Here is a 22,996-nt window from a genome sequence, read left to right as displayed (position 1 = left end):
TTCATTTAGGTTTTGCAGCCCCAGAAATGGTGGTGTAGCCATGGCTCTGAGCTGTACAGTCCCACTGTATCTGCACTCCTCAATTTCCTTCCCAATTTTTGGTGCAAATTTCAGTTTTGACTCAATGTGACAGAACTAAAAGGTTTCAGAGAGATTAAGTACCCATAAATGCCGGGTAAAAGAGCAAATTCCTACTAATTCCCTTTAACAGCCCAGGCATGAGCTGCTCAGGGACTCTGACAGACACCACTTCATAGGAAAAGAGCCCTCTTTGGACTTCAGATTTATATATTACACAGAATAACCTGCCTTTCTTACACAGAGACCCCAGCCTTCTACTAATCTCCTCAAAGAAATATTTCACAAACTAAGCTGTGACATGGGATGCTCAAATGGGCCAAAACAAAGTTCAGTGTCAATCACTTTTCCCAGTAATTATTGTGTATAAAGTGATATGGTTCAAACAAAGAAGCAATTCTCTTACCACCTCTTTCTCTGTACCTTCAGAATCAAGAGTACAGCACATGAATTAAGACCTTAATCCCTTTATTTGCCTTGTCCTGCTTTAAAGAACAATTCTACCTCTCACAGGGGACAGCACTGTATTCCACAAGAAGAAATGATTGTTTTTTCCAAGTGTTCTCTTTGGAACCATTTTCCTCCCTGTGACTGATAGGCACCATGGGAACAGTCAGACAACACAAGAGATGTTTTATTACTCTTTTTTTAAACTTTTGGCCAAAAGTAGCTAGATTAAATATGAAATCCAGAAATGATACTCTGCTGTTGCAGCCATCTGGATGGAAGTACTTTAGACAGCAATGCCATAATAGGTAACATATGATACAGTGGGCTTTACCCATCTTACAAAAGAAATACAAATTTAGTTCATTTTAAAAAGGCAGATTTTCCCATGTTCATTTGAAAGAATCATTTGCACAAGAATTGCATTTTAATGTCCAGTTTTCAGAATGGAAAAGCCATCAATTAGCCCTTTAAAAGGAGAGGAATTTGCCAAAAAAGCAGTCGGAGAATCAGAACTAACAGAATGAGTGGGATTGTGCTGTGTCATTTTACAGCATGACAAAGCATTTCTTAGTTGCCAATATTCCTGGAAAAAAAACCCTTCAGCTACAAGTCACAAAATCTTTGCTTATTTCATCATGGAGTGCAACTCTTCCAAGTGAATATCATCAAACCCAGTAACTTAACATACTGTGAGCAAACCCAGAACTGTGATGTGCAAATTTACTAATTTTAGCACCTTGATTAATCCTGGCTGCATCAGAAGTGGGGCTGGAAAGAGATCTGCAGAACAAGAGAGAAGGTAACAGTTTCCTAAGCTTTCTAGAGAAATGCCAGAACAAAATGAGAGAATGAAGGTAAAAAGCTTTTTGCAATAAGGAGGAAGATAAAGGATTAAAGTATATTCTTTTACACCTACAGGTGGTAATCTTTCAGAATAGACTTCAGCACCTCTGTGTGGTGTATTTTGGGAGAACCAACTGCCACAAACTCTGCTGTAAAAAGGAGTAAAAAGCCTTAAGGCACAAGGAGAGAGGCTGACACAATAAGCTATGCAACTCATCAGGATCACCTTAGGTAAATTACACTCTCTGGTTACCAACTTACAGCAAAATATCCACCATCTTCTACCTGTCTGGGGTTGCTCAGGATGCTGCCTCACTGGTCAGTATTTTACCTGTATTCTCTCCATATTTCTCCAGACAATCTCTGCCAAGGAGAGCTTTAAAAACCTGTTGGAAGTTTTGCCTTTGTACATAACATCCCTGGAAAATGAAGTTATTTTCCTTACACATCATGCAGGCAGCAACAATGCCCTTTGATGCACGAGTCACTGCAGCAGAGCATGGTGTTAGTGCTGCAATCTCACCAGCCTCTCACTGGGAGGGAAGCACCAAGGGCACAAAGATGGTCCACAAACTTCCTTTTTGGAAAGGAAGGCAACAGAAAGAGCCATAAAGCTGCCAGTCCCACCCCCCAAAAAATGTGACCATGAAGGTTGTGCCCATCTCCAGCTGCTTGCTCCAGAAGTGCACTCCTGTTACCATCTCTCCCAACTGCTCAATTTTCCCCTAATTTTAGGAGACCAGTAATATGGAGTGGGAGGCCCAAAAGCAACCTGGGCTGTGCAACACATGGAGAGCAGAGAAACTGCTCGTAGCAGTCAGTGGGAATGGAGACATTTTCATCAGGAGAACCCTTCTGAAATTTTGATGACCCCTTCTTCCATGCTCAAATGGCCTTTAGAAATGCTCCAAGTCTCATATTTTAAATATTTATATTACTTCTGTTTTTCCATGCATTTCACTAAGCCAACCTGGAATACAGACTAGAATTAATTTTTAGAATAGTTACTCCTTTTAAGGCAGTTGGAAGAAACATTTGAAGTAGTATAAAGCAAGCCATGTTTAAATTCTGAGGTTTTACTTACATACACCAGAAAGCTTCATGATGAAAAAGCCTCCAATTCTCACAACCCCTGCTTTTCTCATGCACTGTTTCCTTCCTGTTCCTCTGAATACAGAGAACAGTTTTTTCTGTCTGTTTTGAACTACTTTGCTGCCATTCCTTTCTCCCAGTGTCTGAAGGCTTCATTTAAAGCTAAAAAAAACCCCAAAGCAAGATATTTAAAATAGCCTTACAAGTAAGAAATTTGAAGATACCTCACTATGCCACAGAAAGCTACCTTTTAAGTATTGTACCAAAGAGTTGTACCTGGGATTCTGTACCCTCCTTTATCCTTATTTTTTTGTTGCTTGTTTGTTTTTTTATAAAACAGCTGCCATCAACTGATTCCTGTGTATTTTCAAGTCCAAAACCAGATGGGATACCTACTGAGAAGTACAGCCACACTCATAATGTAGAAGCTGACTGCTTCATGAATTATGAATAAAAGTTTGGAATACAAATATACTGGAGAACCATTGTTTAATTCTGTTTTGTAGAATCAACAACGTCTAATTGAAAACTTGCATGTAATCTAGCAGCAAAGGCTCAGCCATTTGACCATCTAACATTTAGTAAATCTGCAACACAAAGGAGATGAAAATACCACCCCCAGTTTTCTCTGTGCTTTACCAGCTTAGACTCCCATTTTAAGACTTTAAATATTGATCAGAAGTTATTGCATATTTATTTTAAATTCATCATAGCAGGTAGTTTGACTGCTCAGAAAGTGATTAGACAGCTCCACCACAAACTGCAGCCTACCAGAAAACACTGATGCACCTTGGCTGTCACCTCCTGCTAACAGGCAGCAGTAAAACACGCCTGTTTTTCAACTAGGTGAAAGCTGACATTGCTAAGGAGCACAGAAACATCTGCCAGATATTTTGAAATCTAACTTTTTGGCCAGAGCAAACAAGATTTGCACAAGGATTATGAGATAAACTACATATTTGTGTTAACTAACAGAATGTTGCTTCATTCCCCAGGCAAATAAGCATGTATTTACATAATGCTGTACATGAGACCCTTGGCTTAAGAACACAGAAGCTTCAGTCAACTTTGTGTCTATATGCAAAACCAAGGTGATTCTGTTCTTACCAGCACCACAGAGCTGTACATTGGTTATTTATGAAATACACACAAGGGATCCTTAAGAACAGAGGTCCTTGTAGAGCTGAAGAGTCCTGAGCACTACTCAGAACTTTCATATCTGCAGCTCAGTCAGACACACTGGAGATAAGAGACTGAGGACAAAGTCAAACATACTTCAGATGTTTGGACTTCAGGGATTGAGGAGATGCACAAGCTGCTTTTATAAAAGGGCAAATGCTATCTCAAAAAGCAAACAAACACATTTTTAAGTCCTTTTCAAAGTGCCAGACAGCAATTAAACTTCCTAATTACTAAAAGAAAAAAAAAAAAAAATCAAAGGGGACAGTATTTGCTATTCTTTATGTGAATACCATATATTAATTCCTTACATTATGAAATAAGGAAAGACTTGAAATTTCAGCAGGGTTGTCAGCATTATCAGGGCCTCTTGCAAAATAGCAGATTTCTTGAAGAGTCAGTAGGTACCAGAATTAAAACATTCCAGCTCTTGTAGCTCATACCCACAGACACTCTGATGAAGCCTTCCCATTTCTCACATGGATAAATCTTTCTTATACTTCCAGTTTACAATTTGTACAATATTATGTCAGCACAGACCTGGGAAATCCACATTGCAGACTAACTACTAGTGGCCTATACCCCCTTTACTGCATGCATCCTCTGGCTGAATGCATGGAAAATATCAAGTTAAAGACTTTTAACACTGGTGAAAAGGAATCTTATGAAGTATCTGGAGCTCCAAGAGATTCAGAACATCACCACACATCTCATTTCCTGGACTGTTACAGTTAACGCTGATATGCACAAAAACAGAGGCTGTAGATATGAACACAGTGATGCAAAGGCAAGCATTTAGCAATCCAATTCCACAAAAACTTACTGAAATATCTGGTTAGAAAAAAAAAAATTAGGAAAAGAAGCCAGAAGTGTACTTACTGCATGTGTGTAACAGTTAGCAGCATGTTCATAGCAGGTGGGTTTGTAGCGGCTGTTGGCTGGAGCTGGGTGGTTCATGAACCTGTTGAAGAATTAAAAAGTACTTTTAGGAAAGTTACTAAAACATCTCTCTGAGGGGCATGAAGGAAATGAAGGAATACTTCCAATCCATTTGTGTTAAGAATTATAAATACAGACATGTTCAAAGTAACTGTGACTTAAATTGCAAGCTCTCCCAAGTAAAGTCTCTTGCCAGACACAGATGTTAAATAAATTCCTGTGACTGCCTGGTGCAAGGGCTGGTTATTTTTAATCAAGAGCAGTCAGACTCCTTTTCTGATGATTTGCTGAGATGAAGAATGAACTATTTCTTATTTAAATAACATAGCAAGAACTCAAAATATTCTTGAAATACAGAGTTCATCATAGCTCTCAGGGGTTACTCTTCTTTTAAGAAGTTCTTGAAACTGCAGCAATATTCCAGTTTGGAACACTTGAACACTGACTTTTTGACTACTATAGCAAGCAGTATTTGTGTTTGGAGCATGAAGTGGCTCATTTTTTCAAATCTCCTGTCTGTAACCAAGACTCAAACATCCCCTACACAGAGATGATGAAAGGAGACTCTAATGGTCAATTCCAAGGAGGAAACATTTCAAGAGGTTTGCCATAGACATTCCACCTTTTTCTCTAAGAATTTTCAAACATTCTAACAAACAAACAATCACATCAAATGCAGTCCATGCAAGCTGAACAGAATATGATGAACCCTGAGAAAGTTTCAGAAGAACTTGCCAGTGCAAACGTTTCATTTAAGTGCATTAAAACACCCAAGCACTTGAGCTATTTTTGTGAAACTCAACAATTTAAATCAGTGTAGGAACACCTGTGTAGCAAACACCTATATACAACAGCCAAATGAAAGCTGTGAACTTCTCCAGCTCCAGTCTGTTATCCCAGCACTGCTGACTGTCCTCTAAAAGTGATTATCTTTCACCAATAATTCCAATTTACTCCAGGCTATTCTAAAACCATGCACTGACAATTAGCTAGGAATCCCAGAAGCCAGGAACAGCTTCACAAGAAATATAGAACATGTCTGTATGCTCAGAACTGAGAGCAGCTTTGTTACCTAGATTTATTCAAAAAGCTTGTTAGAAAAACTTTCCCCATGTCCCCCCGGTTTAACTAAAAATGAGTCCTATTTTTATGACATATATAAAACACTGGCCAACCTCAAACCAAGGAAAAACAAGCAAATAAAAAAATCCAACTCAAATCTTACAGTTGCCATAAGCAGTTCCAGATTTCTGGGATATTTCACTTGGTTTTCTTGACTGATTTATTACATGACCTGTAAACTGTTCTTTCCTAAACTGATACAGTAAAATGTAGCAGCATTGGGAAAATAACAGTGTCATGATCCCTCTCCAAACAGTGGCAATTTCAAGAAACAGTTTCATTGCTACTAATACAAAGGCTAATAAAAACGTGGATTTAATTCATAGACACACGACATAAATGGTTCTTAGCAAATTAATAACTCTACAGGAATTAGTATATGGTTAAAAATTGCAATTCTTTTGTGGCAAATGACACCTTGCTCTCCTCTCCAAGTGGATAATGACACTGTCATCACAAAGGCTTGCAGAATATTTGGAAAATTACTTTTTTCCCAGTGCTTGTATGTCTTCAACAGCTGCTGAACACCATCTCTGCATCCTCTAAAAATGGAACATTCAGTTTGCTCAGTTCTGCTTCCAAGTTAGGAAAACATTTAAAAATAAAAGCATCTGTTGGCTCAGCAAGTGGCCAGACTTGGACTGCCCTTGTTCAACTCCATAAATTCAAAGTCATGGGAAACTTTTGACTTATCACATCTAGAATATTATTACATTTCTCTCTGGTGCTACCTTGGAAGTCTCACAAGAAATAAAAAAATAAAAAAAGCCCAAAAAACTCAAGCCTGAAGAACCAAAAGGAATAAGCTTATACTCTCTAATAGCTTCATAATTTCTGTTGTTCCAAATTTCTATATAAGATAATAGTATCATATAAAAATCCATAAATAATTGATGCCTCCTAATGCGATCTTCTATTATCCGACATTAGACTACTTTTAATTTTTTTTTCCTTCTTTTCAGTAGGAAATACACTGCCTCTTTCTAAAGCAATCACATTGGATCTAGGAGTAATGTTAGATTTTAGAATTATGAACAAACACTTTAGAAATTAGGACCTCTTACTGCCACTGTTTTAAAGACATTTATTAGCCATAGAACAGAACATAAAGACAGTAACAAATCTATCCTTGCTATGTTACCTACACACAGAGTTGGGCTTTTTTTCCCTGTTTTGTTTGTGGCAGCACAGGAATGATGCAAATACTCTGGACCAGAGCTCCAGTAGAACTCCAGCATTAGCAACACCTCAGTGTTTATACCAATAATACCAACACCACCAGTGTGTTTTGGCAGGAGGGGAAGTGTTCAGCTGTGCCTTGCAGAAATGGGTGTCAATGCCTCAGCACCAACTCTGCTGCACATCTGATGGAACTGCACCTCTCCCTTCTGAGAGGGATCACCTTCAACAGGCTGCAGAGCCCGGTGCCAAATGCTGGAAAGCATTTGCTCATGTCACTACTCAAAGTTAATGGTCTTAGTCAAGCAAAGTTTCAGTTATTCCCCTCTGCCTTTTGATAATTAACTATTTATAAACGTTATCAGGAACAACTTCAGAGAGGATCATTAATGACATGGTTGGAAGGGCAGTAATAACAGCCAGTGCTTCTCTGGAGTTTGTTTCATTTCCAGCTTGACACTTTAGGTTTAATGTCTTAAGAAACAGACATGGATTTTGAAAATAGCTGCTCTGTGATATTACTGATGTGCTCATCAAAACCAGGAAATTTTGACACACACTGTTAAAGTCAGTCATATACTCCTGCAGTTATAGACACGTATGACATTGCAACACAAAGGCAGAAGAATGTGGTTGCAGACATTCACATTCTAGAGGCAAAACAAATTTAAAGATAAATAAATAAATAAACCCCATGGCACCACCAACAATGGATGTTTCTTTTTTCCTGCCTTGTGAATACTGCAACACAGGGACATTGTTCTTCCTCCTATCAACAGATCATGTTTGCCTCTCCTGGAAAAGATAATTGTGGGAATTATAATCTCACCTTCCTAAAAGTGGAAGCTCAGTAAAGAGCATTCAGATGCTGTTAACTCCTAAACAAAGGCTCTCTATAATACAGCCATTAAGGTTATTACCAAATGCAGGACAGTCTGATAAAGTCCCACTGAACTGGACTACAGTTTACAGGAAATGTCTTTAACTGAAGCCTTCTTGATTCTCTAGCAAATCTCTAATGCATTCTTTAATAGCAGATCTGGTGAAACCAGAGTCATTTAATCACAGGATATGCAGCACATCTCACAAGGACGCATAAATACTTCTCCATTTAAGATACTGACTATCCAAGATATCTAAGATAAAATACTAATGTCTTCAATAACAGAATAAGAAATTTCTGAAATTAAGAGACTAAGAACTGCTTGCAGCCAGCCAGGAGAACAGAATGCTTTCACACTGAACTGAGCTGTGAGTTCCTTTTCACAATTTAAATTCTCAATGCTCAGGATCTGCTCAAGGCCAAGGAAGTTCAAGACTCAAAATTTCACAGCAAACAAACTTTTGTTGAACATATTACCAATCTAGGCAGAAAAAAGGTATTGAGAGATGTACGGCAATTTGAAACAAGAGGGAAGAAACTCATACCCCTCCCTTCATACTACTTGATCTTTGATCTTGAAATACTTCAAATATTTTAAATTCTAAACATACAGACTGATCCATCCTTTGTGACAGACCCTAATCTCAAGCTCCTATTCATTTCCAAGGAACAGATGCTGTGTGTTTCCCAGAGATTCCAGAATTAAGAGAAGATAGGATTTGGGAGACAAAGCAGAAGGAAAATATGAGGGCTCCTAATGCTTTGTCTTTGCATACAAAGCCAGCTTAGAAAAATAAATTACAAAACCTCAAATCCATTGCACATATCTGTATGGCATTTGTCTCACATCACAGCAAGCTTAGACCCCAAACTGCAGAAGGGAAATCAAATCTTGCCTAACTGATGAATCCCATCTGCTGAATGAATTATTGTTTTAAGCATGAAGAAAAATGTCAGTAAAAACAGCAAGCACTGATAATGGCCTCAAAGATCTGGATTTTTTTTAGTCTTTTCAGGAAGTATATTTCCTTTATTCAGCTCAAAAGACCTCATACTTCCTTTTACCAGCTTAAAAGCACATTCCCCCTTTTTGTGCCTTTCTTTGTGCTTTCCAGCAGCAGGATAAGCCATTTAGACCTAATAAACCACAAATAACAGCATATGAGAAACTGCAACAAGGTGGGCGTAACTCCACTAAACCAGCAGTAGCATACATCAAATGGGGTTAAAAATCGCTTCATTATCTAAACATATGCTTCGGTATCTAGGATGTTATCTAGGCTCTTTGTTTTCAAGAGGAAAACAAAAAAATATTATAAGCAGGTCAAAACATATCTGCACTACATTTTCCTGATGACCATTTAGATTAGATTTTGAACAGAAACGAAAGGATTTATAAAAAGCTTGCTTGCTTTGACCAAATTGGCTGATATTTCCTCTTTACAAATTCATTCAGTTAAAAGCAGATCCATCTTCCTCTGCACTAGGGACTTTCCTTCCTGCATTTGACAGTATCTAGCTGTGGTCTGTAACTATTCACATAATCTTTACTATCATTGAACATCTGAGGCACAGAAATAATTCAGATCAGTGCAGAAGCAGTTCCCTTATTTGGAAATATCAGTGAAATCACATGCTGTGTGAAGGTTCATGTACTTACAGCACGGTACTAAAGATAAAAGGAAACCTGCAATACTCTGAGAATCCACAAACAACTCTGCTATCATACATTGACTGGGTCACGGAAAAAAGTGTCTGTGCATCCCACTGACCTCCCCAGCCCTCTGGCAAGCACAAAAGGCAGCAATTCAAGCAAAGAGTGGGCAGCAATCACAAGTCACCCCAGGTGCTGCAGCACATCTGAGCTCAGGGGCAAGGGACCAGCCAGCCGAGGTCTGGGCTAGCCCAGAAACCACGTCCGACCGCATTCGTATTTTTCTCTTTCAGTTTTATTTCCCTTTTAATACTTAGGTTTCAGTTTTTTGAGCAAGTTGGTGAAAGGAGAGCAGGGCAGCCCTACAGCAGGTACTAGGTCAGGGAGGGCACCGGCCTCAGCAGGAGATGGGCTGTCCATCAACAGTTATCAGCCTGGATCTGGGCTCTGGGCAATGGAGAACCAAAGCCCACAGATGTTTATCCAAGAACCACTACTGCAGTTACCCAATCGACCTCCCCGTGAGCATGAGCAGCATCTTAAGCTGAACGAATGTTGATTTTTAAGCTGTAAAAGCATAGATTTAGCTTGGAGAGCAGGAAGAAATGATTCCGTGTGAGGATGCTGAGGCCCTGTCACAGAGAAGCTGCAGCTGCCCCATCCCTGGGAGCGCCCAAGGCCAGGATGGACAGGGCTTGGAGCACCTTGGGATAGTGCAAGGTATCCCTGCCACGGCAGGAGTGGAAGGAGATGAGCTTTAAGGCGCTTCCAACCCAGAGCATTCCGTGGTTCCACAATACTCAACGCGCTCTGGAGGCAGCAGAACAAGGAGCTCCACGGCCCCGCGGGTACTGACCCAGCCCGGCCCAGGAGCCACAGGTCGGGCCCCGCGATGCGCGCCTGTGACACACGGCCGGATGCGCGAACCTTCACCCATTTAACGGCGGCGATGAACAAACAAACACACAAACAAAAGACCCTCCTCAACCCACACGCACAGCCGCACCCCTCGGGACCCCGCTGCCCTCCCCGCCCGGCACCGGTGAGAAAACCTCGGCTCCCGCACCACCCCTCACTCCTCCCGGGCTCCCACCCCGCGGAGAGCGGCTCGGGCACGGAGGGGATCCCATCCCCGCCGGGGATCGCGGCCAGCTCACCTGCGGAACCGCTCCCGGAGCCGCCGCATGGGTCCGGGGCGGGGGGTCGGGCCGGGGGGCTGCGGGCGGCTCCGGGGGCGGCTCGGGCCGGGCTCCGGGCCCGCATTGGCGAGCGAGCGGCCACGGCGCGCAGGACGGCGGGTGCCGAGCGGGCTGAGCGCGGAGCCGGGCGGGCGGCGGCCGCTTTAACCGGCCCTGGCTCCGCGCAGCCCCCGCCCCGGCCCGCCCACCGCGGCCCGGCCCCGCCGCCGAGCGCGGGAGGAGCCGGCCCGGCCCAGCCCGGCCCGGCCCGGGCCCCGCGGCATCGCCCGCTGCGAGGTGGGCCCGGGCGGCTGTGGCATCGGAGAACGGGGATGGGGAGCGCCGGCGTGGGAGCGGGGAATGGAGCTGGGGGGGATTGCTGGCATGGGAGCGGGGAATGGGGATGGGGGGATTGCTGGCATGGGAGCGGGGAATGGGGATGGGAATGGGGCTGGGGGGGAATTGCTGGCATGGGAGCAGGGAATGGGGATGGGAATGGGGCTGGGGGGTAATTGCTGGCATGGGAGTGGGAGCCGCGGCCTGGCTGCTGAGGGTGGCCCGGCCGAGCCGGGGCTCCGGGAAGCCGTGGGTGGCCGGGGCTGTCGGTGCCGGGGCTGTCGGTGGCCATGGATAGAGCAGCACCGGGGGCTGTTGGGGACAGCGGTTCAATCGCCATTGTCTCAGCTCATCCATCAGAGAGGAGGGCTTGGCGGTGGCAACACGCTTGCTCTTCCCAGCCTGGGAGCTGTAGGAGCCTTTCTGCGAGGGGTTTGGCACAGACTGACCCGGGTGACTTCACCCACCCGCCCGTGGGATCCATCCCGGCGTGGCACGGGAGAGCGCAGCAAAAGCCGTGGCTTTGCTGTCACATAAACCTGCACATGGGATCATTTACTCCGCTCCAAATCGAGGTTACAGTGGCCAGGCTGCTTCTGATAAACTGTTTCCCCGTCCCTATGCCGTAATCTTACCTACTCAAACCTAACTCTGCCAAGCAAGGGTTATTTCACTAAGTGAAGGGACCATGTCAAGCGTATTTCCATGAAATGAACATGGTGTTGCCTTGTACAGTGAAGATCAGGGTATGAATTAGGAGAATATTAAGTTCTATTCATGCTATTCTTCTATCTAATATCTTGTTTACAGTGGGATTTTGACCAGTTCCAGCTCTCAGCAAAAGCAATTACTGGAGGCACACCAAAGCAAACCATGAGTTTAGACAAACAGACCATACCCAGTGTCAACATCTTTCATGGTAGGACTTAGACAGGATCTGCTGGAAGCTGTGCCATGGTTTGTAAGCCATCTCCCAAGCTAAAAGTGTCACCTCTGCCAGGTAACCACCTCCAGCACAGGGAAGTGTGTCATGGTTTGGCTGCATGTCAGGCTTAATCTGACTGTTTATGGTTGTCAGTCCCATTTACCATCTGTTCACTGGTGCCAGCAGTGAGCAAAGGATTAGGTGGTAACAGTTTTGTAAACTGCTGTGGCAAGACTTGCCCCTCAGTTCTTGTAGTTCCAGTAAAGAAAAGGCTCTTCAGATTTTGCTCTCCAACAGGGGCTTCCTTGCTGCTCAGTAAGTGAGACTGGGCCAGAAGACTTCTGCAGACAGCTGCTCAGCTTTTTTTCAAAGAGGAGGGCAGAGCTTCATGCTGGAAAGGAGAGCTCCTGAAATGCAGAGCCAAGCTAGTTCCTTGAGAAATACTCCCATTAATCTCAGGGAGGTATCACTGTTAATATGTTGGAACACTCTGTCATCTGATTTAGCAGTGTCACTGGTAATAAAGTTTCATATTGCCTATGTTATCTGTTAATCCAAGAGGAGAAAAGTTTGAGGACGTTGCTGAAGAGCCCAGACCTGCACACAGCTGTATTTCAACAGCTGAAGTACCAGCAGAATCTCAATATCTTGGCTTTATATTGAGGTGGGGCTTGGTGGTGATGCAGCTGCCTTCCTGCTCAGTACCACACACCCATCCTTGCACTTCTCTGCAAGTCCCCCAGTAATTTACACTTTCAGGTTATAGAAATGTTCTGGAACGTGTGATGTGCACACCATGACTGTAAGGCTGGCAGCTTTGTTCTGGCAAAAAACTGGGCTGACTTCCTGTAAAATGACACCTTCAATGGTGCACACAGAGGTGCTGCATCTTGTCTCCATCTCCTCTCATTCTCTCTGCTCCTCTTTGACTCTTCTGCCTTCCCCCAAGCCACTGTTGTTTTCATTTCCTTCCATGCTGCCTTGGACATTTGATCTAGACTACTCACAAATGTGTCAAGAGAAAACTCCTCACAGTTTTCAAAGCCTGTTTTTCCACCTTTGTTCTGTGGATGCAGATCTCAAACCAGTGTAATTTCCTATTGCTGGAGCATCAAAGATACACAGATTCAAGATACAGTAAAAAAAAAAATCTCTGTTCAGACTTGTTTGCTTTGAATGAAAATAAGAACATTCATATCATGAAGCTTGACTGAGAGGAACCAGGTTAAGAACACCCCAACCATCATGACAGTGGTGATGAAACTGGAAGATTTTTTACTGGAAGTCTGTGTCTATTAAGGAGAGCATTAAATTACTCAGCACAGGTATTATTAGAGCAGTCCTGACCAATAACATAATTTTAGTACCAGTGACTCCTGTTGAACTCATCTCTGTAATTGCTTTTAATGATCAAATGAATCAGAGTGCCTTAAAAAAATAAACTAAACCCCTTGTTATGGACCAAGGAACCATTAAGTCTAAATCCTAAAAATTAGCATTCAGCATACAAGATTAAGGAAGAAAAACCATGTTAGTTTGGTTACTCTTAGTTACAAAGAAAAAACAGAACCTTCAAATACCTGAAGTAGTTTTGATTAAAAACATTCTTAAGACTAGAAATATGTCATTGTGCACTCAGCCAGAAATGCATTTTAATAAATGAGTCAGGGTTACAAGAAGGGTGAAAGAACTTTTCTTACTGAACGCATCCCTGCTGGGGGATGAGCAACATAGTGAACATGAACAGCCAAGGGCTGATTAATAAGACATATAAACTATTATTCTTTCATGGGACAAAGAGACTTCTGTAAGGTATTTGTAAAATGGGTTTCCAAAATGAACCAGCCAATCCCAGTCTGATACCCAACAGACACCCATGTGGTATCTCATAGCTGTTTGCATAGCAAATCTGTTACTAATTGCAATTCTTGACACTAAGGAGTACATGAGCTGTGTGGTTTGCCCTTATTATTTTTAGGTCAAATTTTACCCATATACAATCTCCTGCTAGCCCTTCACAAACACTAGAGGTGGAGGAGTTTGTACTCCTGAGCATTAAATTGTCATATAAAGACATAGCAAGTTCTGAAAGAGACGTTAAATATCTGTATTGAACTATGCAAGGAGGGACACAGAAGTGGGGTCTGTAGTTTTCTCTGCATTGCAAAATTATCCTGGGTTGTACAAATCCATCAAATGAATAGGCAGGCTCTGAAAGCTTCCTTTTCCCCACCCAAGATGAAAAATGTAATTGCCACTGGAATGCCAGTGGTGAATGAGATTCTGTCAGGAGGTTATATTGATGAGAGTAAACATCCTGCACAAAAGCTGAGTTTCTTTTGGCTGCTTGGCACAGATGAGTTCTTATTATAAGCCTGCACAATAACCAGTTCCCTGATTTGTTAAACAGATAACAGAGAAGAAGTTCCTCAGTTGCCAAAATGGATGTATTAGTGACAAGACACTGCTATTGCTCCCAGCTGCTCCCTCTCTGGAGCTGGCAGTGGTGATGGGCTGGCTTCAGAGGCAGCAGAGCAGCACAGCCTTAGTGAGGCACAGGAAATGGGTTTGGTAGGTGAAACTCCACTCCCAGTCTACACTGCAGAGTAAATCAAGCATTTGGGGTAAATAAGGGTGAGAAAAGTACCCTTCTGCTTTTTTCTGACTTCATAACAAACAGAATATGAGGATTTAGCCTTTCTGTCTTAGGGGTGTGTATGATAATGGAGGAAGGCAGTGGTTTCATTAAGGTTTGATTTAGAAGCTTTAGTGCTAAGGCTCTTTCCTTTTCTTGGATTTAGAGAATACAGGGTTTGGGCTTTGTTAGCACGTTCAGGGACATGTGGCAGCAGTACTACCCTGTAAAAAGTTTATGCTTTGGGTCCTGCAGACAGCATAGATATAGCTTTTTTTTTCTTATTGCAAACTGACCCAGATTTCTGCCTTATTTGACAGTCTTTTTGAGCATAGTGTGAAGGAGAAGCATCGCTTCTGGAAATGCATGTCAATGGTCTTGTGAAATGAGCCTCTCTCCCTCCCTCAGCCTTCCCCCAGTCTAATTAATAAGGTCATCCCACTGAAGGCAGGCTTATAAATAGCTTTCCAAACATTAATGGAATTAGTTCTGGCCTGGCAACTTTTCTAGGGTGACACAGGTATCGAAGAAGGGCTGGCTCCTTGGCATAGACAGCCACTTAGAGTAGGAAATGTTGAAACATAAACATTTACCTGATGTCCCAGCTCTTGCTGCCAGCACTAAACCTGAAATGGGATTACAGCACTGCTACTCACATTTAAAAAAAACTTCCTGCAAGTGGAAAAAGGATTTCAGAGTGATGGGCCTTGTATTAGATTACATTAGTATGGATAATGAAATGTCAAATGCTGATGAAGGTTTCTCTTTTGTCACTATTTCTGAGGAAAGTGTATTTTTCATGTTCCACAAACCCACAAGATTTTGTGAGGATAATAAACAGTTACCATGGGGAATAAAATCGAAGTACTTCCAGTCGATAGGAATCTTTACTATGACAGCAATTAATGGGAAAGGAATAGCACAGTTATAAACTCTCAAAGGAGAGCAACGATTGAAGATTGACTATTTAAATCATCAGTGAATGGGGCCATTGAACCCCTTCAAAAGCAATGGCTGTATTATTTAAAATCTGGTGTGAGACTGGCATTTCATAATGAAAATAAAACCTAAATGCATCACAGAAAATGTAAGCTCTATTTGTTTAAAAAACTGGAAGCAAAATACAATGTATCTGATTCAGGAACTTCAAATCAATAAGCATGAAGCTCCTGAAAACATGAGACAAACATGAAGTTAAAATATGATTATCTATGTGACTAATGAAGTTTAATTACAGTAGAACAATGGAGAAACATTATTTCACAGTCATTTGGCCTGTGTATCACAATAGTCCTGCCATGTATTGCATTTCCAGTAAACAAAAGGACATTTCAAAGATTTCAAAATGCATATTGGGAAAACCAATGAAGGTCAAATTTTATATTAATTCGTCTTTTAAATCAAATTCATTGCTGTTGCATATTCTGAATATAACCTCTTTAAATGAAGAGGCTGACATGAGGGCAGGAGGTGCTTCATGTAACTGAGAAAAGACTCACTTCTTCTTCAGAGGAGAGAAAAGCAGCACTTTTCAGTCTCTGAAATGGCCTTGGACCAGCTGCACAAATTCTGAGTCATCAGATGAATCAAGTCTGTTAATGACTGCAGAGAACTTTTACTTCAAAAAATGCAGAAGCATCCTGCTTTCAGATATTGATTCTGTAGTGCTTCCTTTGGGAAGCTTTAGTCATAAAGGTGCCGGATCTCGAGGCTTTTTTAGAAATAAAAAATGTGAGAAGGGTTTGGCTTTTAGTAATTGTACCATAAAAAAGATGGTGGCCCATAGCCCTTGGAACATCTATCAGTTCCTCTAGCAGAAATCAGTACGGAATATTGGCTGCCAGGCAAAGAGGGAGTTATTAAAGATAAAATTCACTCATAAAGAGAATTTTATATGAAAGGCCAAATCAGGACAACCTGACTGAGGAGCTAATCAGCTGCCATTGCCTTCAGCTTCAGCTGGAGAACACCTGAAAAATCACAGTTCAGTTTCTTAAATGAAAGGGATAAGAGACATGGGGATCTGTGTTGTAGGAAGTCTACAACAGAGAATAAAGAGTGACTCTACTGGCTTAGGACAGCATATCCTCTCAGTGTCATTAGATCCTAAGAGAAGGGGTCTCGTTATTGTGGCCTGCAAAGAAAAGCCCCAGCTGTACCCCACCCTTGGGGAAAAAAAAGACCATTTTTGCCCTCTCTCAGATGTTGGATTTTAGCACCCATAAGTGGAGGCTTTTGAAGATCTTTGTAGCAATGTGTTATCCATGTAGAATTAAATTATTTCTCTTTGGACCCAATATTTGAATATATCCTCAAGTTCTTCCCTTTTCAGAAATAAATGAAAAATGTTCACCCTTGTACCCAAATAAAGCAGTTCTGTGTTTGAATCCCAGACCATCTTTAACTGATGTTTATAACATTGATGCACAAAATCTTTTCCCCTCCTTTCTTCTCCCCATCACTGGGTTTTTGCTCTGTGAATGTGTCTGCCATCCATAATCACTCTTAATTCCTCATCTTTGACATCACAATCAATGAAGGGAAATAAGCTGTTACTTAATGGGGCTGACACAAAATCCATTTAAGTTAACGGAAAGACGTTCATTGTTTCCTATCAGCCCTGGGTCAGGCCAAAGTGAACAGAGTGGGTGGAATTTAGCCTGTCATTTGTCATCTGAGAGGAAATGATTCCTACATCCCATCTGGACTGCTTAGAGATTTTAAACATATTTAGCAAAAGAAAACAAAATTGATTTCTTGTCAGTTGTTAAATGGTCGAAATTTTACTCCGGTTGGATAGTCTCTCAGTTAAAAATGGTACTTAGTTTTCTCAATAGTTAAAAAAAACCAGCAAAAAACAAATATAGGAGAGAAAGATCATGGTGAGTGTAAGTCAGTGAAACTGAGGAGGTGCCTGACTGCCCTGTGCAGGTCACGAAGCATCATCTGCACAGGAGCTCGGCCTTGCTGGCAGGGGCTGCACAGGGCCCGTGAACTCACCCTGCCCTTCCTGCCAGCTAGCTCACAGCCTCTTGGTTTTATTTATTTTAGGTTTCCTAAATACATTTGGAAAGGGAGAAAACATCTGTACTCCAATGCATAGCATTGTCTCAGGTTTTCTAGGTTTTGCAGACAGACTTAATAAAATATTAATCCATTTTTCTCTATTGCTCACAAATGTTTATAAATATCATTCAGAAGCAAAATGAAAATGTTCTTTGATAGAGCCAAACAAACATCAGACACACTGTCCCTACTATATCTCCCAATCTGAATAATGCTTGTTAGCCTTGGGAAGAGGGAGCAGAGTGCCTGGCAGGGACAAGAGGATCTGAGTGATTGTCTAACTTGCAATTCCCCTGATAAGTTTAGAGGCTGTTTCTGCAATTTCTGAAGAAATTACTTCTGTTATTTAAGGACAAAAGTCCAAATGTTCTGTTTCTAAGTTATGGTGTGTTACAAAGAGTAAAGGGAGTTCTGTTTCACCATGTCCCTTCTGAACAGCAGGAAGCTCCTGGGATAGATCATTGAGTTGCTGATGCTCAGGCCAAGTTGCTGAGAGGTCAGAGAACTTGCAAGAGACAGAGATATCAAGGAGTTTGATTCCACTGCAAACTCGTCTACTCTGCTCCAAACAGTGATTGCAAAATAAGTGTTACTGCTACTGGCAACCTTTGTGAGGCCTTACATCCACCATCCTCTTAGTTCTGTCTGTCCTTGAGTTAGAGTTATAAACTGTGTTATCTTCAGTGGAAGGGATAAGTTTTCAGACAGACTCTGACCTGACTTCTCTTTCTGCTGTGGTGGATGAAAGTCTACAGCATTCCAGTGATATAACTGAGGGATTGGACTCAAATGAGACTCTGACCCCTCATATAATTGCTGGAAGGACTAAAGTGGAACAAAAAACTTGGGAAGTTTTTAGGAGCCATTTGGAAAGCGATTGGGCAAACAACAATCCAGAGAGGCACAGGAGTCCCTCAACTTGTTTTTAAAATCCCTCAGACAGCAAATTCCTGTTCTCCAGATTCCTAGGTCTTGAGGCTCAGTAGCAAGATTTATTAGGAGAGGCTGGTTGAACAAATTCAAGAAATGAACAGACAATGTCCCTGATGAAGAGCTGAAATAGAGAATTTTGTGGGCACAGATCGTTTCTTTCCAGAAACTGTTCCTTGCTTGGGGCTGTCATTTCTGAGCTCCTTCTGGTTACCCCCAGAGGGGAGTGGAGATCCTCACCAGGTCCTAACCTTGTTCTGCTGCCCTGGGCATCACAACCTCTTATCTGCAGCTCGTGGGTGCTAAATTGCAAGGCCACATTTTTGGGAACAGAAGCCAGAGCCTTGGAGGAAGGCTGTGCTTTCAGACTCTGTTTCCTCAGTAGCTCCCCCAGCACTGGGGCCACAGTGCTGGCAGTGGATCAAAGCCCAGGAATTCCTGAGCTGTGCTCAGACTGTTCCTCCTGGCTGAGCTCACATCACTCTCCTCCTTTCTGTTTGGTTTTAGCAGGATCAGTTTTATAAATTACAATTATATATATTATGTAATATATATAAATTACAATTTATAAATTATCTTTATAAATCAAGATACAGCCCTGGTGTGAGAATGGGGCTGGGGAGGGCACAGGGTTGCTTGTGTCCCAGACAAACCACAGATGTTGGCATCTGCCCTCGGCTGACCCTGCTGGCAGCTGTGCTCTGTCCTGCTCCTACTCACTGCCCAAGGCTCATTTCAAACAGCCTCACATCTGATAGAAATGGGAATGGTGAATTTCTGAATTGCCTCCAATACTTTGGAACTTTACAGGAGTCTTGTAATAGCATTTTACTTAAATTCTAGAAAACAACCCCAATGCTATTAGCAACCTGGCACTGGAAGAACCTCTGTGGAGGTTTAAGTCAAAATGACAAAGGTCTCGATCTGAAATCCAAATTCCCATATTTTGGCAGCAGAGCTGTACTGAGTACATTTGCACTGACATGAACCATTGAAAAGCTCCTCAGTGCCCTTAGAGCCCCCTTTGAGGAAAGATGCCCCTTAGCAGAGGAGAGGTGATACTCTCGAGGAGTTCATCTCTTCTGTTTTGTTCTGGAGTTTTGGGAGGACAGAGGCTCAACTTTTGGATGGTGACGTAAATCCCACACAAACTGAACAATGGGCTGTGCCCCCACTTGCACTCCTGCAACGTGGAAGGTTAAAATAAATGGTTGTTAAACTCCAGGCTGTATAGTGCACGACACATTAATGCTGCTTTTAGCCATCAGTACATTGCTATTTAAAGATGACTAAGACTTTTAAGTCTGATGATTATTCATACTAATAGTGTTTCTTTTTCTCATTTGAGATTTTATGCTGTCATGCAGACATCTTCATAATTAAATGTGTGCTTGACTCTTTCTGTCTCCAGTTAAGTAGACATTAATGGGGAACCTACCAAAAACAACTGCCAGAAATGTTCCTGCACTTCAATTTAAAAATATTAATACCATATTACAGTAATGATTAAAATCCAATATGAGATTACTAAAGGGAATCAATGCTAAGTGGTTTTGGAATCATCCAAGGTAGTTTGTTCAAACTGCTCTTTTTCTCACAATTTTTCTATGTTCCCAGCAGAGACCTATTCTCCACTGCATGAGGAGGGGTTTAAAAATAAACACTTTTAAGCACAAAATCTCTCCACTTATAAAAGAGTAGTACTGAAATTACAAAATCAAAGACCTTAATATTAGGGAGCACCAAAATTCAAGTCAAGTCTGTGTTAGCCTGTCTCTGTCATACTATTTAATTGCACACTATTTAATGCCATAATCAAACAGTGGTTTTCCTGTGGGAAAAATCACACAGCTGAATGGACTCTGTTCACTTTGGGAGCAGCTATCCAATATTTCATTTTTCAGCATGTAGCATAGGGTTTAATCCAAGCTGGGAGGGAGAGGTTTTACACACTGTAGCCTTGATAATCTGATCTGATCCTTAGTCATTTATAGAGCAACTCTAATCTAACCTGGGCACTGAATCCAAATGCTAAAATTTTCCTGTGAATTTTTTTGTCTTTAGAATTTTCTTTCCATGCAGTAAGAAGAAATCACCTGATGCAGTGCCCACAGGAGGGAACTGACTCACTGATTAAACAACCATGGCTTGATCCTGCCTTCCCAGGGGGCAGATGGATGCTTGAGATAACCTGAGGTATAGATGGAATTGTGCAGTGACTGGAGCTCCCAAAGGGGCCCTTTTTACAGCCACTTCCTAGGCCAGAGCTCTTCTCTGTGCAGGAGGGTTTCCATCCTTGCAGCATTGCTCTGTCATGCCTTGGCCTCTGTTCCAGGCTATGTGAGTGAGCCACACCTTACACAACCTGCAGACCAAGCTGGAGGCCCAAAACACAACCAAAATTGGATCAATTCTTTTGTAGCAAGTGAGTGGGACCTTAAATGGGGATGTTGTTTGTACTCATCCCTTTGCTGCTAAGGAGCAGAGAACAAATATTTGTACAACTGCCTTCACAAATCCAGTTCACATAAACCCTCTGCCCTCCCTGTAATAACAAGTCACCCAAAAAGACTGGGTGTCCATTAAATTTTGCTGTGGGTGATGAATGTGGGTGCCTCTAAAAGCAGTCCTGCCCTCAACACTGAACACGGCCTGGCAGGAATGACCCAGCTGTTGTGGCTGGCTTGGAGGGAAGATCCTCAGCCCTCTTGGGACCTCTGACTCCAGTGCAGCCAGGGATGCTCTCTGGACCTTTATTCCAGTTGATTAGCTGCACAACTTTACATCCTAAATCCTTTGCATCCTAAATCCTAAATAATTTTTATCCTGAAATACGAAAACCCAAGCCAAGCAGCTCAGAGTCTCTTCTTTGGTCACAATTTACCCACTGCAGCAAGGGTTTGCTGGAGGAGGGTTGGAGAACACATCATGAAAATGTGTCTGCTCCATCTGGAAATTTCTGCACAGCTCCTGGCTTGGAGGGGAATGGGACAATGCCCATCCCTCTGTCAACAATCACACAGAGGAGGTGGCAAAGCTGCTCGTATTTGTTGTCAGAAATGGACATGCCAGCAGGGGCCACAGCCTGAGCTAAGCCCGTGGGAATGTGGGCAGGCACAGTGCATGCCTGCCCAGGGAGCTGTGCCAGCTCACCTCCACCCTGACCTCACACAGCCCCTGGTAGTGCAGCCCTGAGTCCAGCTCCAGCAGCAGCTTTGTGCAGGAGGAAGGTTTGTTTTGACAGCAGGATAATGAATGTGCCTCAGCTCCATAGCTGTAAAATCCCTGGGGAGACAATGCATGTGTCATTTGTACTGTGCCACAGCCAGGTGAGCACAGCACCAGGGCCCTACTCAGGCATGACCGTGCTCAGGCTCAGTATTTACCTGACTGCACAAACTACAGCTGCTTTCCTCATTTTAGAGTGGCAAAGCTGGTATTCACTAACCATTGCACTTGGAAAAATACCAGCTCACTGGAGAGGCCACAGTGAGAAACCATCAGCTCTAGCAAAATTTTTCTTATGGGATCAAGGAAATTGCAATCACTTTCCTGACACTGGGACTTGAGGCAGCATTGAAGGACTGAGCTCTGTCTTCTGCTGACCTGTGGGTCAGGCAGTGAAGCTCATCTTTTTTTCTATTAAAAATTGGCTAAAATGTGTAGGAAAAAGCCATCCTTAATCAAAGGAGCCCTTGGCTGATGGCAGGTCCTGCCTTGCAGAGCAATCCTGGCCTGGGGCAGCATCACTGCAAGACTCTCATGATTTAAGGCCTGAAGGTATTTTGTATTTGCACAGTCATCCCTCATATAACCATGTCCATGTTTACATATGGCTGCTCCACATTTTACCCTGATTTCCCAACCAATCCCTGTCATTTCCTCTTTGACTCACCTGGAAGCCAAACTGTTCAGTGCTGGTCTGGGAGTGCTCAGCACTAGTGTGGGATAAATGCACTGAAGCAGCAGCAAGGACAGTTTTTGTGACACTCTTCCCATAATCCAAATTATTTTATGGTTTGGTATTAAACACAATGGTTTTGTTTTTTTTTTTCTTTTGTGCTAATAAACCCTGCAAATATAAATATCAAGCCAGGCTGGTTTGTGTGGGTATTTGACATTGACAGAATAAATTACCTTTCCTACATATTTTCCATTATATATCTGCTTCCATTTTGTGCTGCACACGGACATGAGAAGGAAACCTTTGCCATCACAGCCCTTTGCAAACACAGCTCCCTTCCAAGCTTTTGGTCTTACTACTAAATAAATATGTATGCAAGATAGCACTAGTGTAGTACTAAGAAACCACTATTATTTATACAGCTTTCAAACCTATACAAATTCTAATTTTTCACACAGCAAACTTGTTCTAAGGCATGGAGCTGCAGAGGATCTTCCACAGCTGTGCTTACACCAACTCCAGGACCAGAAACCCAAAATGCAGAGTAGAGACCAAACCTGTGGTTTTTTTACTGAACCCAAATGAAATGTCTTGTCACCTCAG

The 22,996-nt window shown here is 42.4% G+C and overlaps 1 protein-coding gene and 1 long non-coding RNA gene across 3 annotated transcripts in view; one reads left to right on the top strand and one right to left on the bottom strand.

The window, feature by feature from the left end:
• The window catches only part of MMD (monocyte to macrophage differentiation associated), a 41,029-nt gene that overhangs the window by 6,479 nt on the left and 11,554 nt on the right, over nucleotides 1-22,996 (bottom strand). Inside the window, exons 1-2 of one of the 2 annotated variants that reach the window (XM_014878235.2) lie at nucleotides 10,577-10,703; nucleotides 4,522-4,603 (exon numbers count right to left, since the gene is read on the bottom strand). In XM_014878235.2, the coding sequence (XP_014733721.1) occupies nucleotides 4,522-4,603; nucleotides 10,577-10,605 (111 nt within the window). In that variant the 5' untranslated portion in view covers nucleotides 10,606-10,703. Of the gene's footprint in view, nucleotides 1-4,521; nucleotides 4,604-10,576; nucleotides 10,704-22,996 lie in introns of those variants that run through there. The other variant, XM_088176786.1, reaches the window with a different exon arrangement.
• On the top strand, nucleotides 10,848-16,880 carry LOC148221556 (uncharacterized). The gene is made up of 2 exons (XR_015807859.1): nucleotides 10,848-10,894; nucleotides 11,282-16,880. It is a non-coding gene; the product is annotated as an uncharacterized LOC148221556 (long non-coding RNA).

Source organism: Sturnus vulgaris, chromosome 20 (assembly GCF_052056855.1).
Source record: "Sturnus vulgaris isolate bStuVul1 chromosome 20, bStuVul1.hap1, whole genome shotgun sequence".
Lineage (NCBI taxonomy): Eukaryota > Metazoa > Chordata > Aves > Passeriformes > Sturnidae > Sturnus > Sturnus vulgaris.
This window is presented reverse-complemented; position numbering and strand designations above follow the sequence as displayed.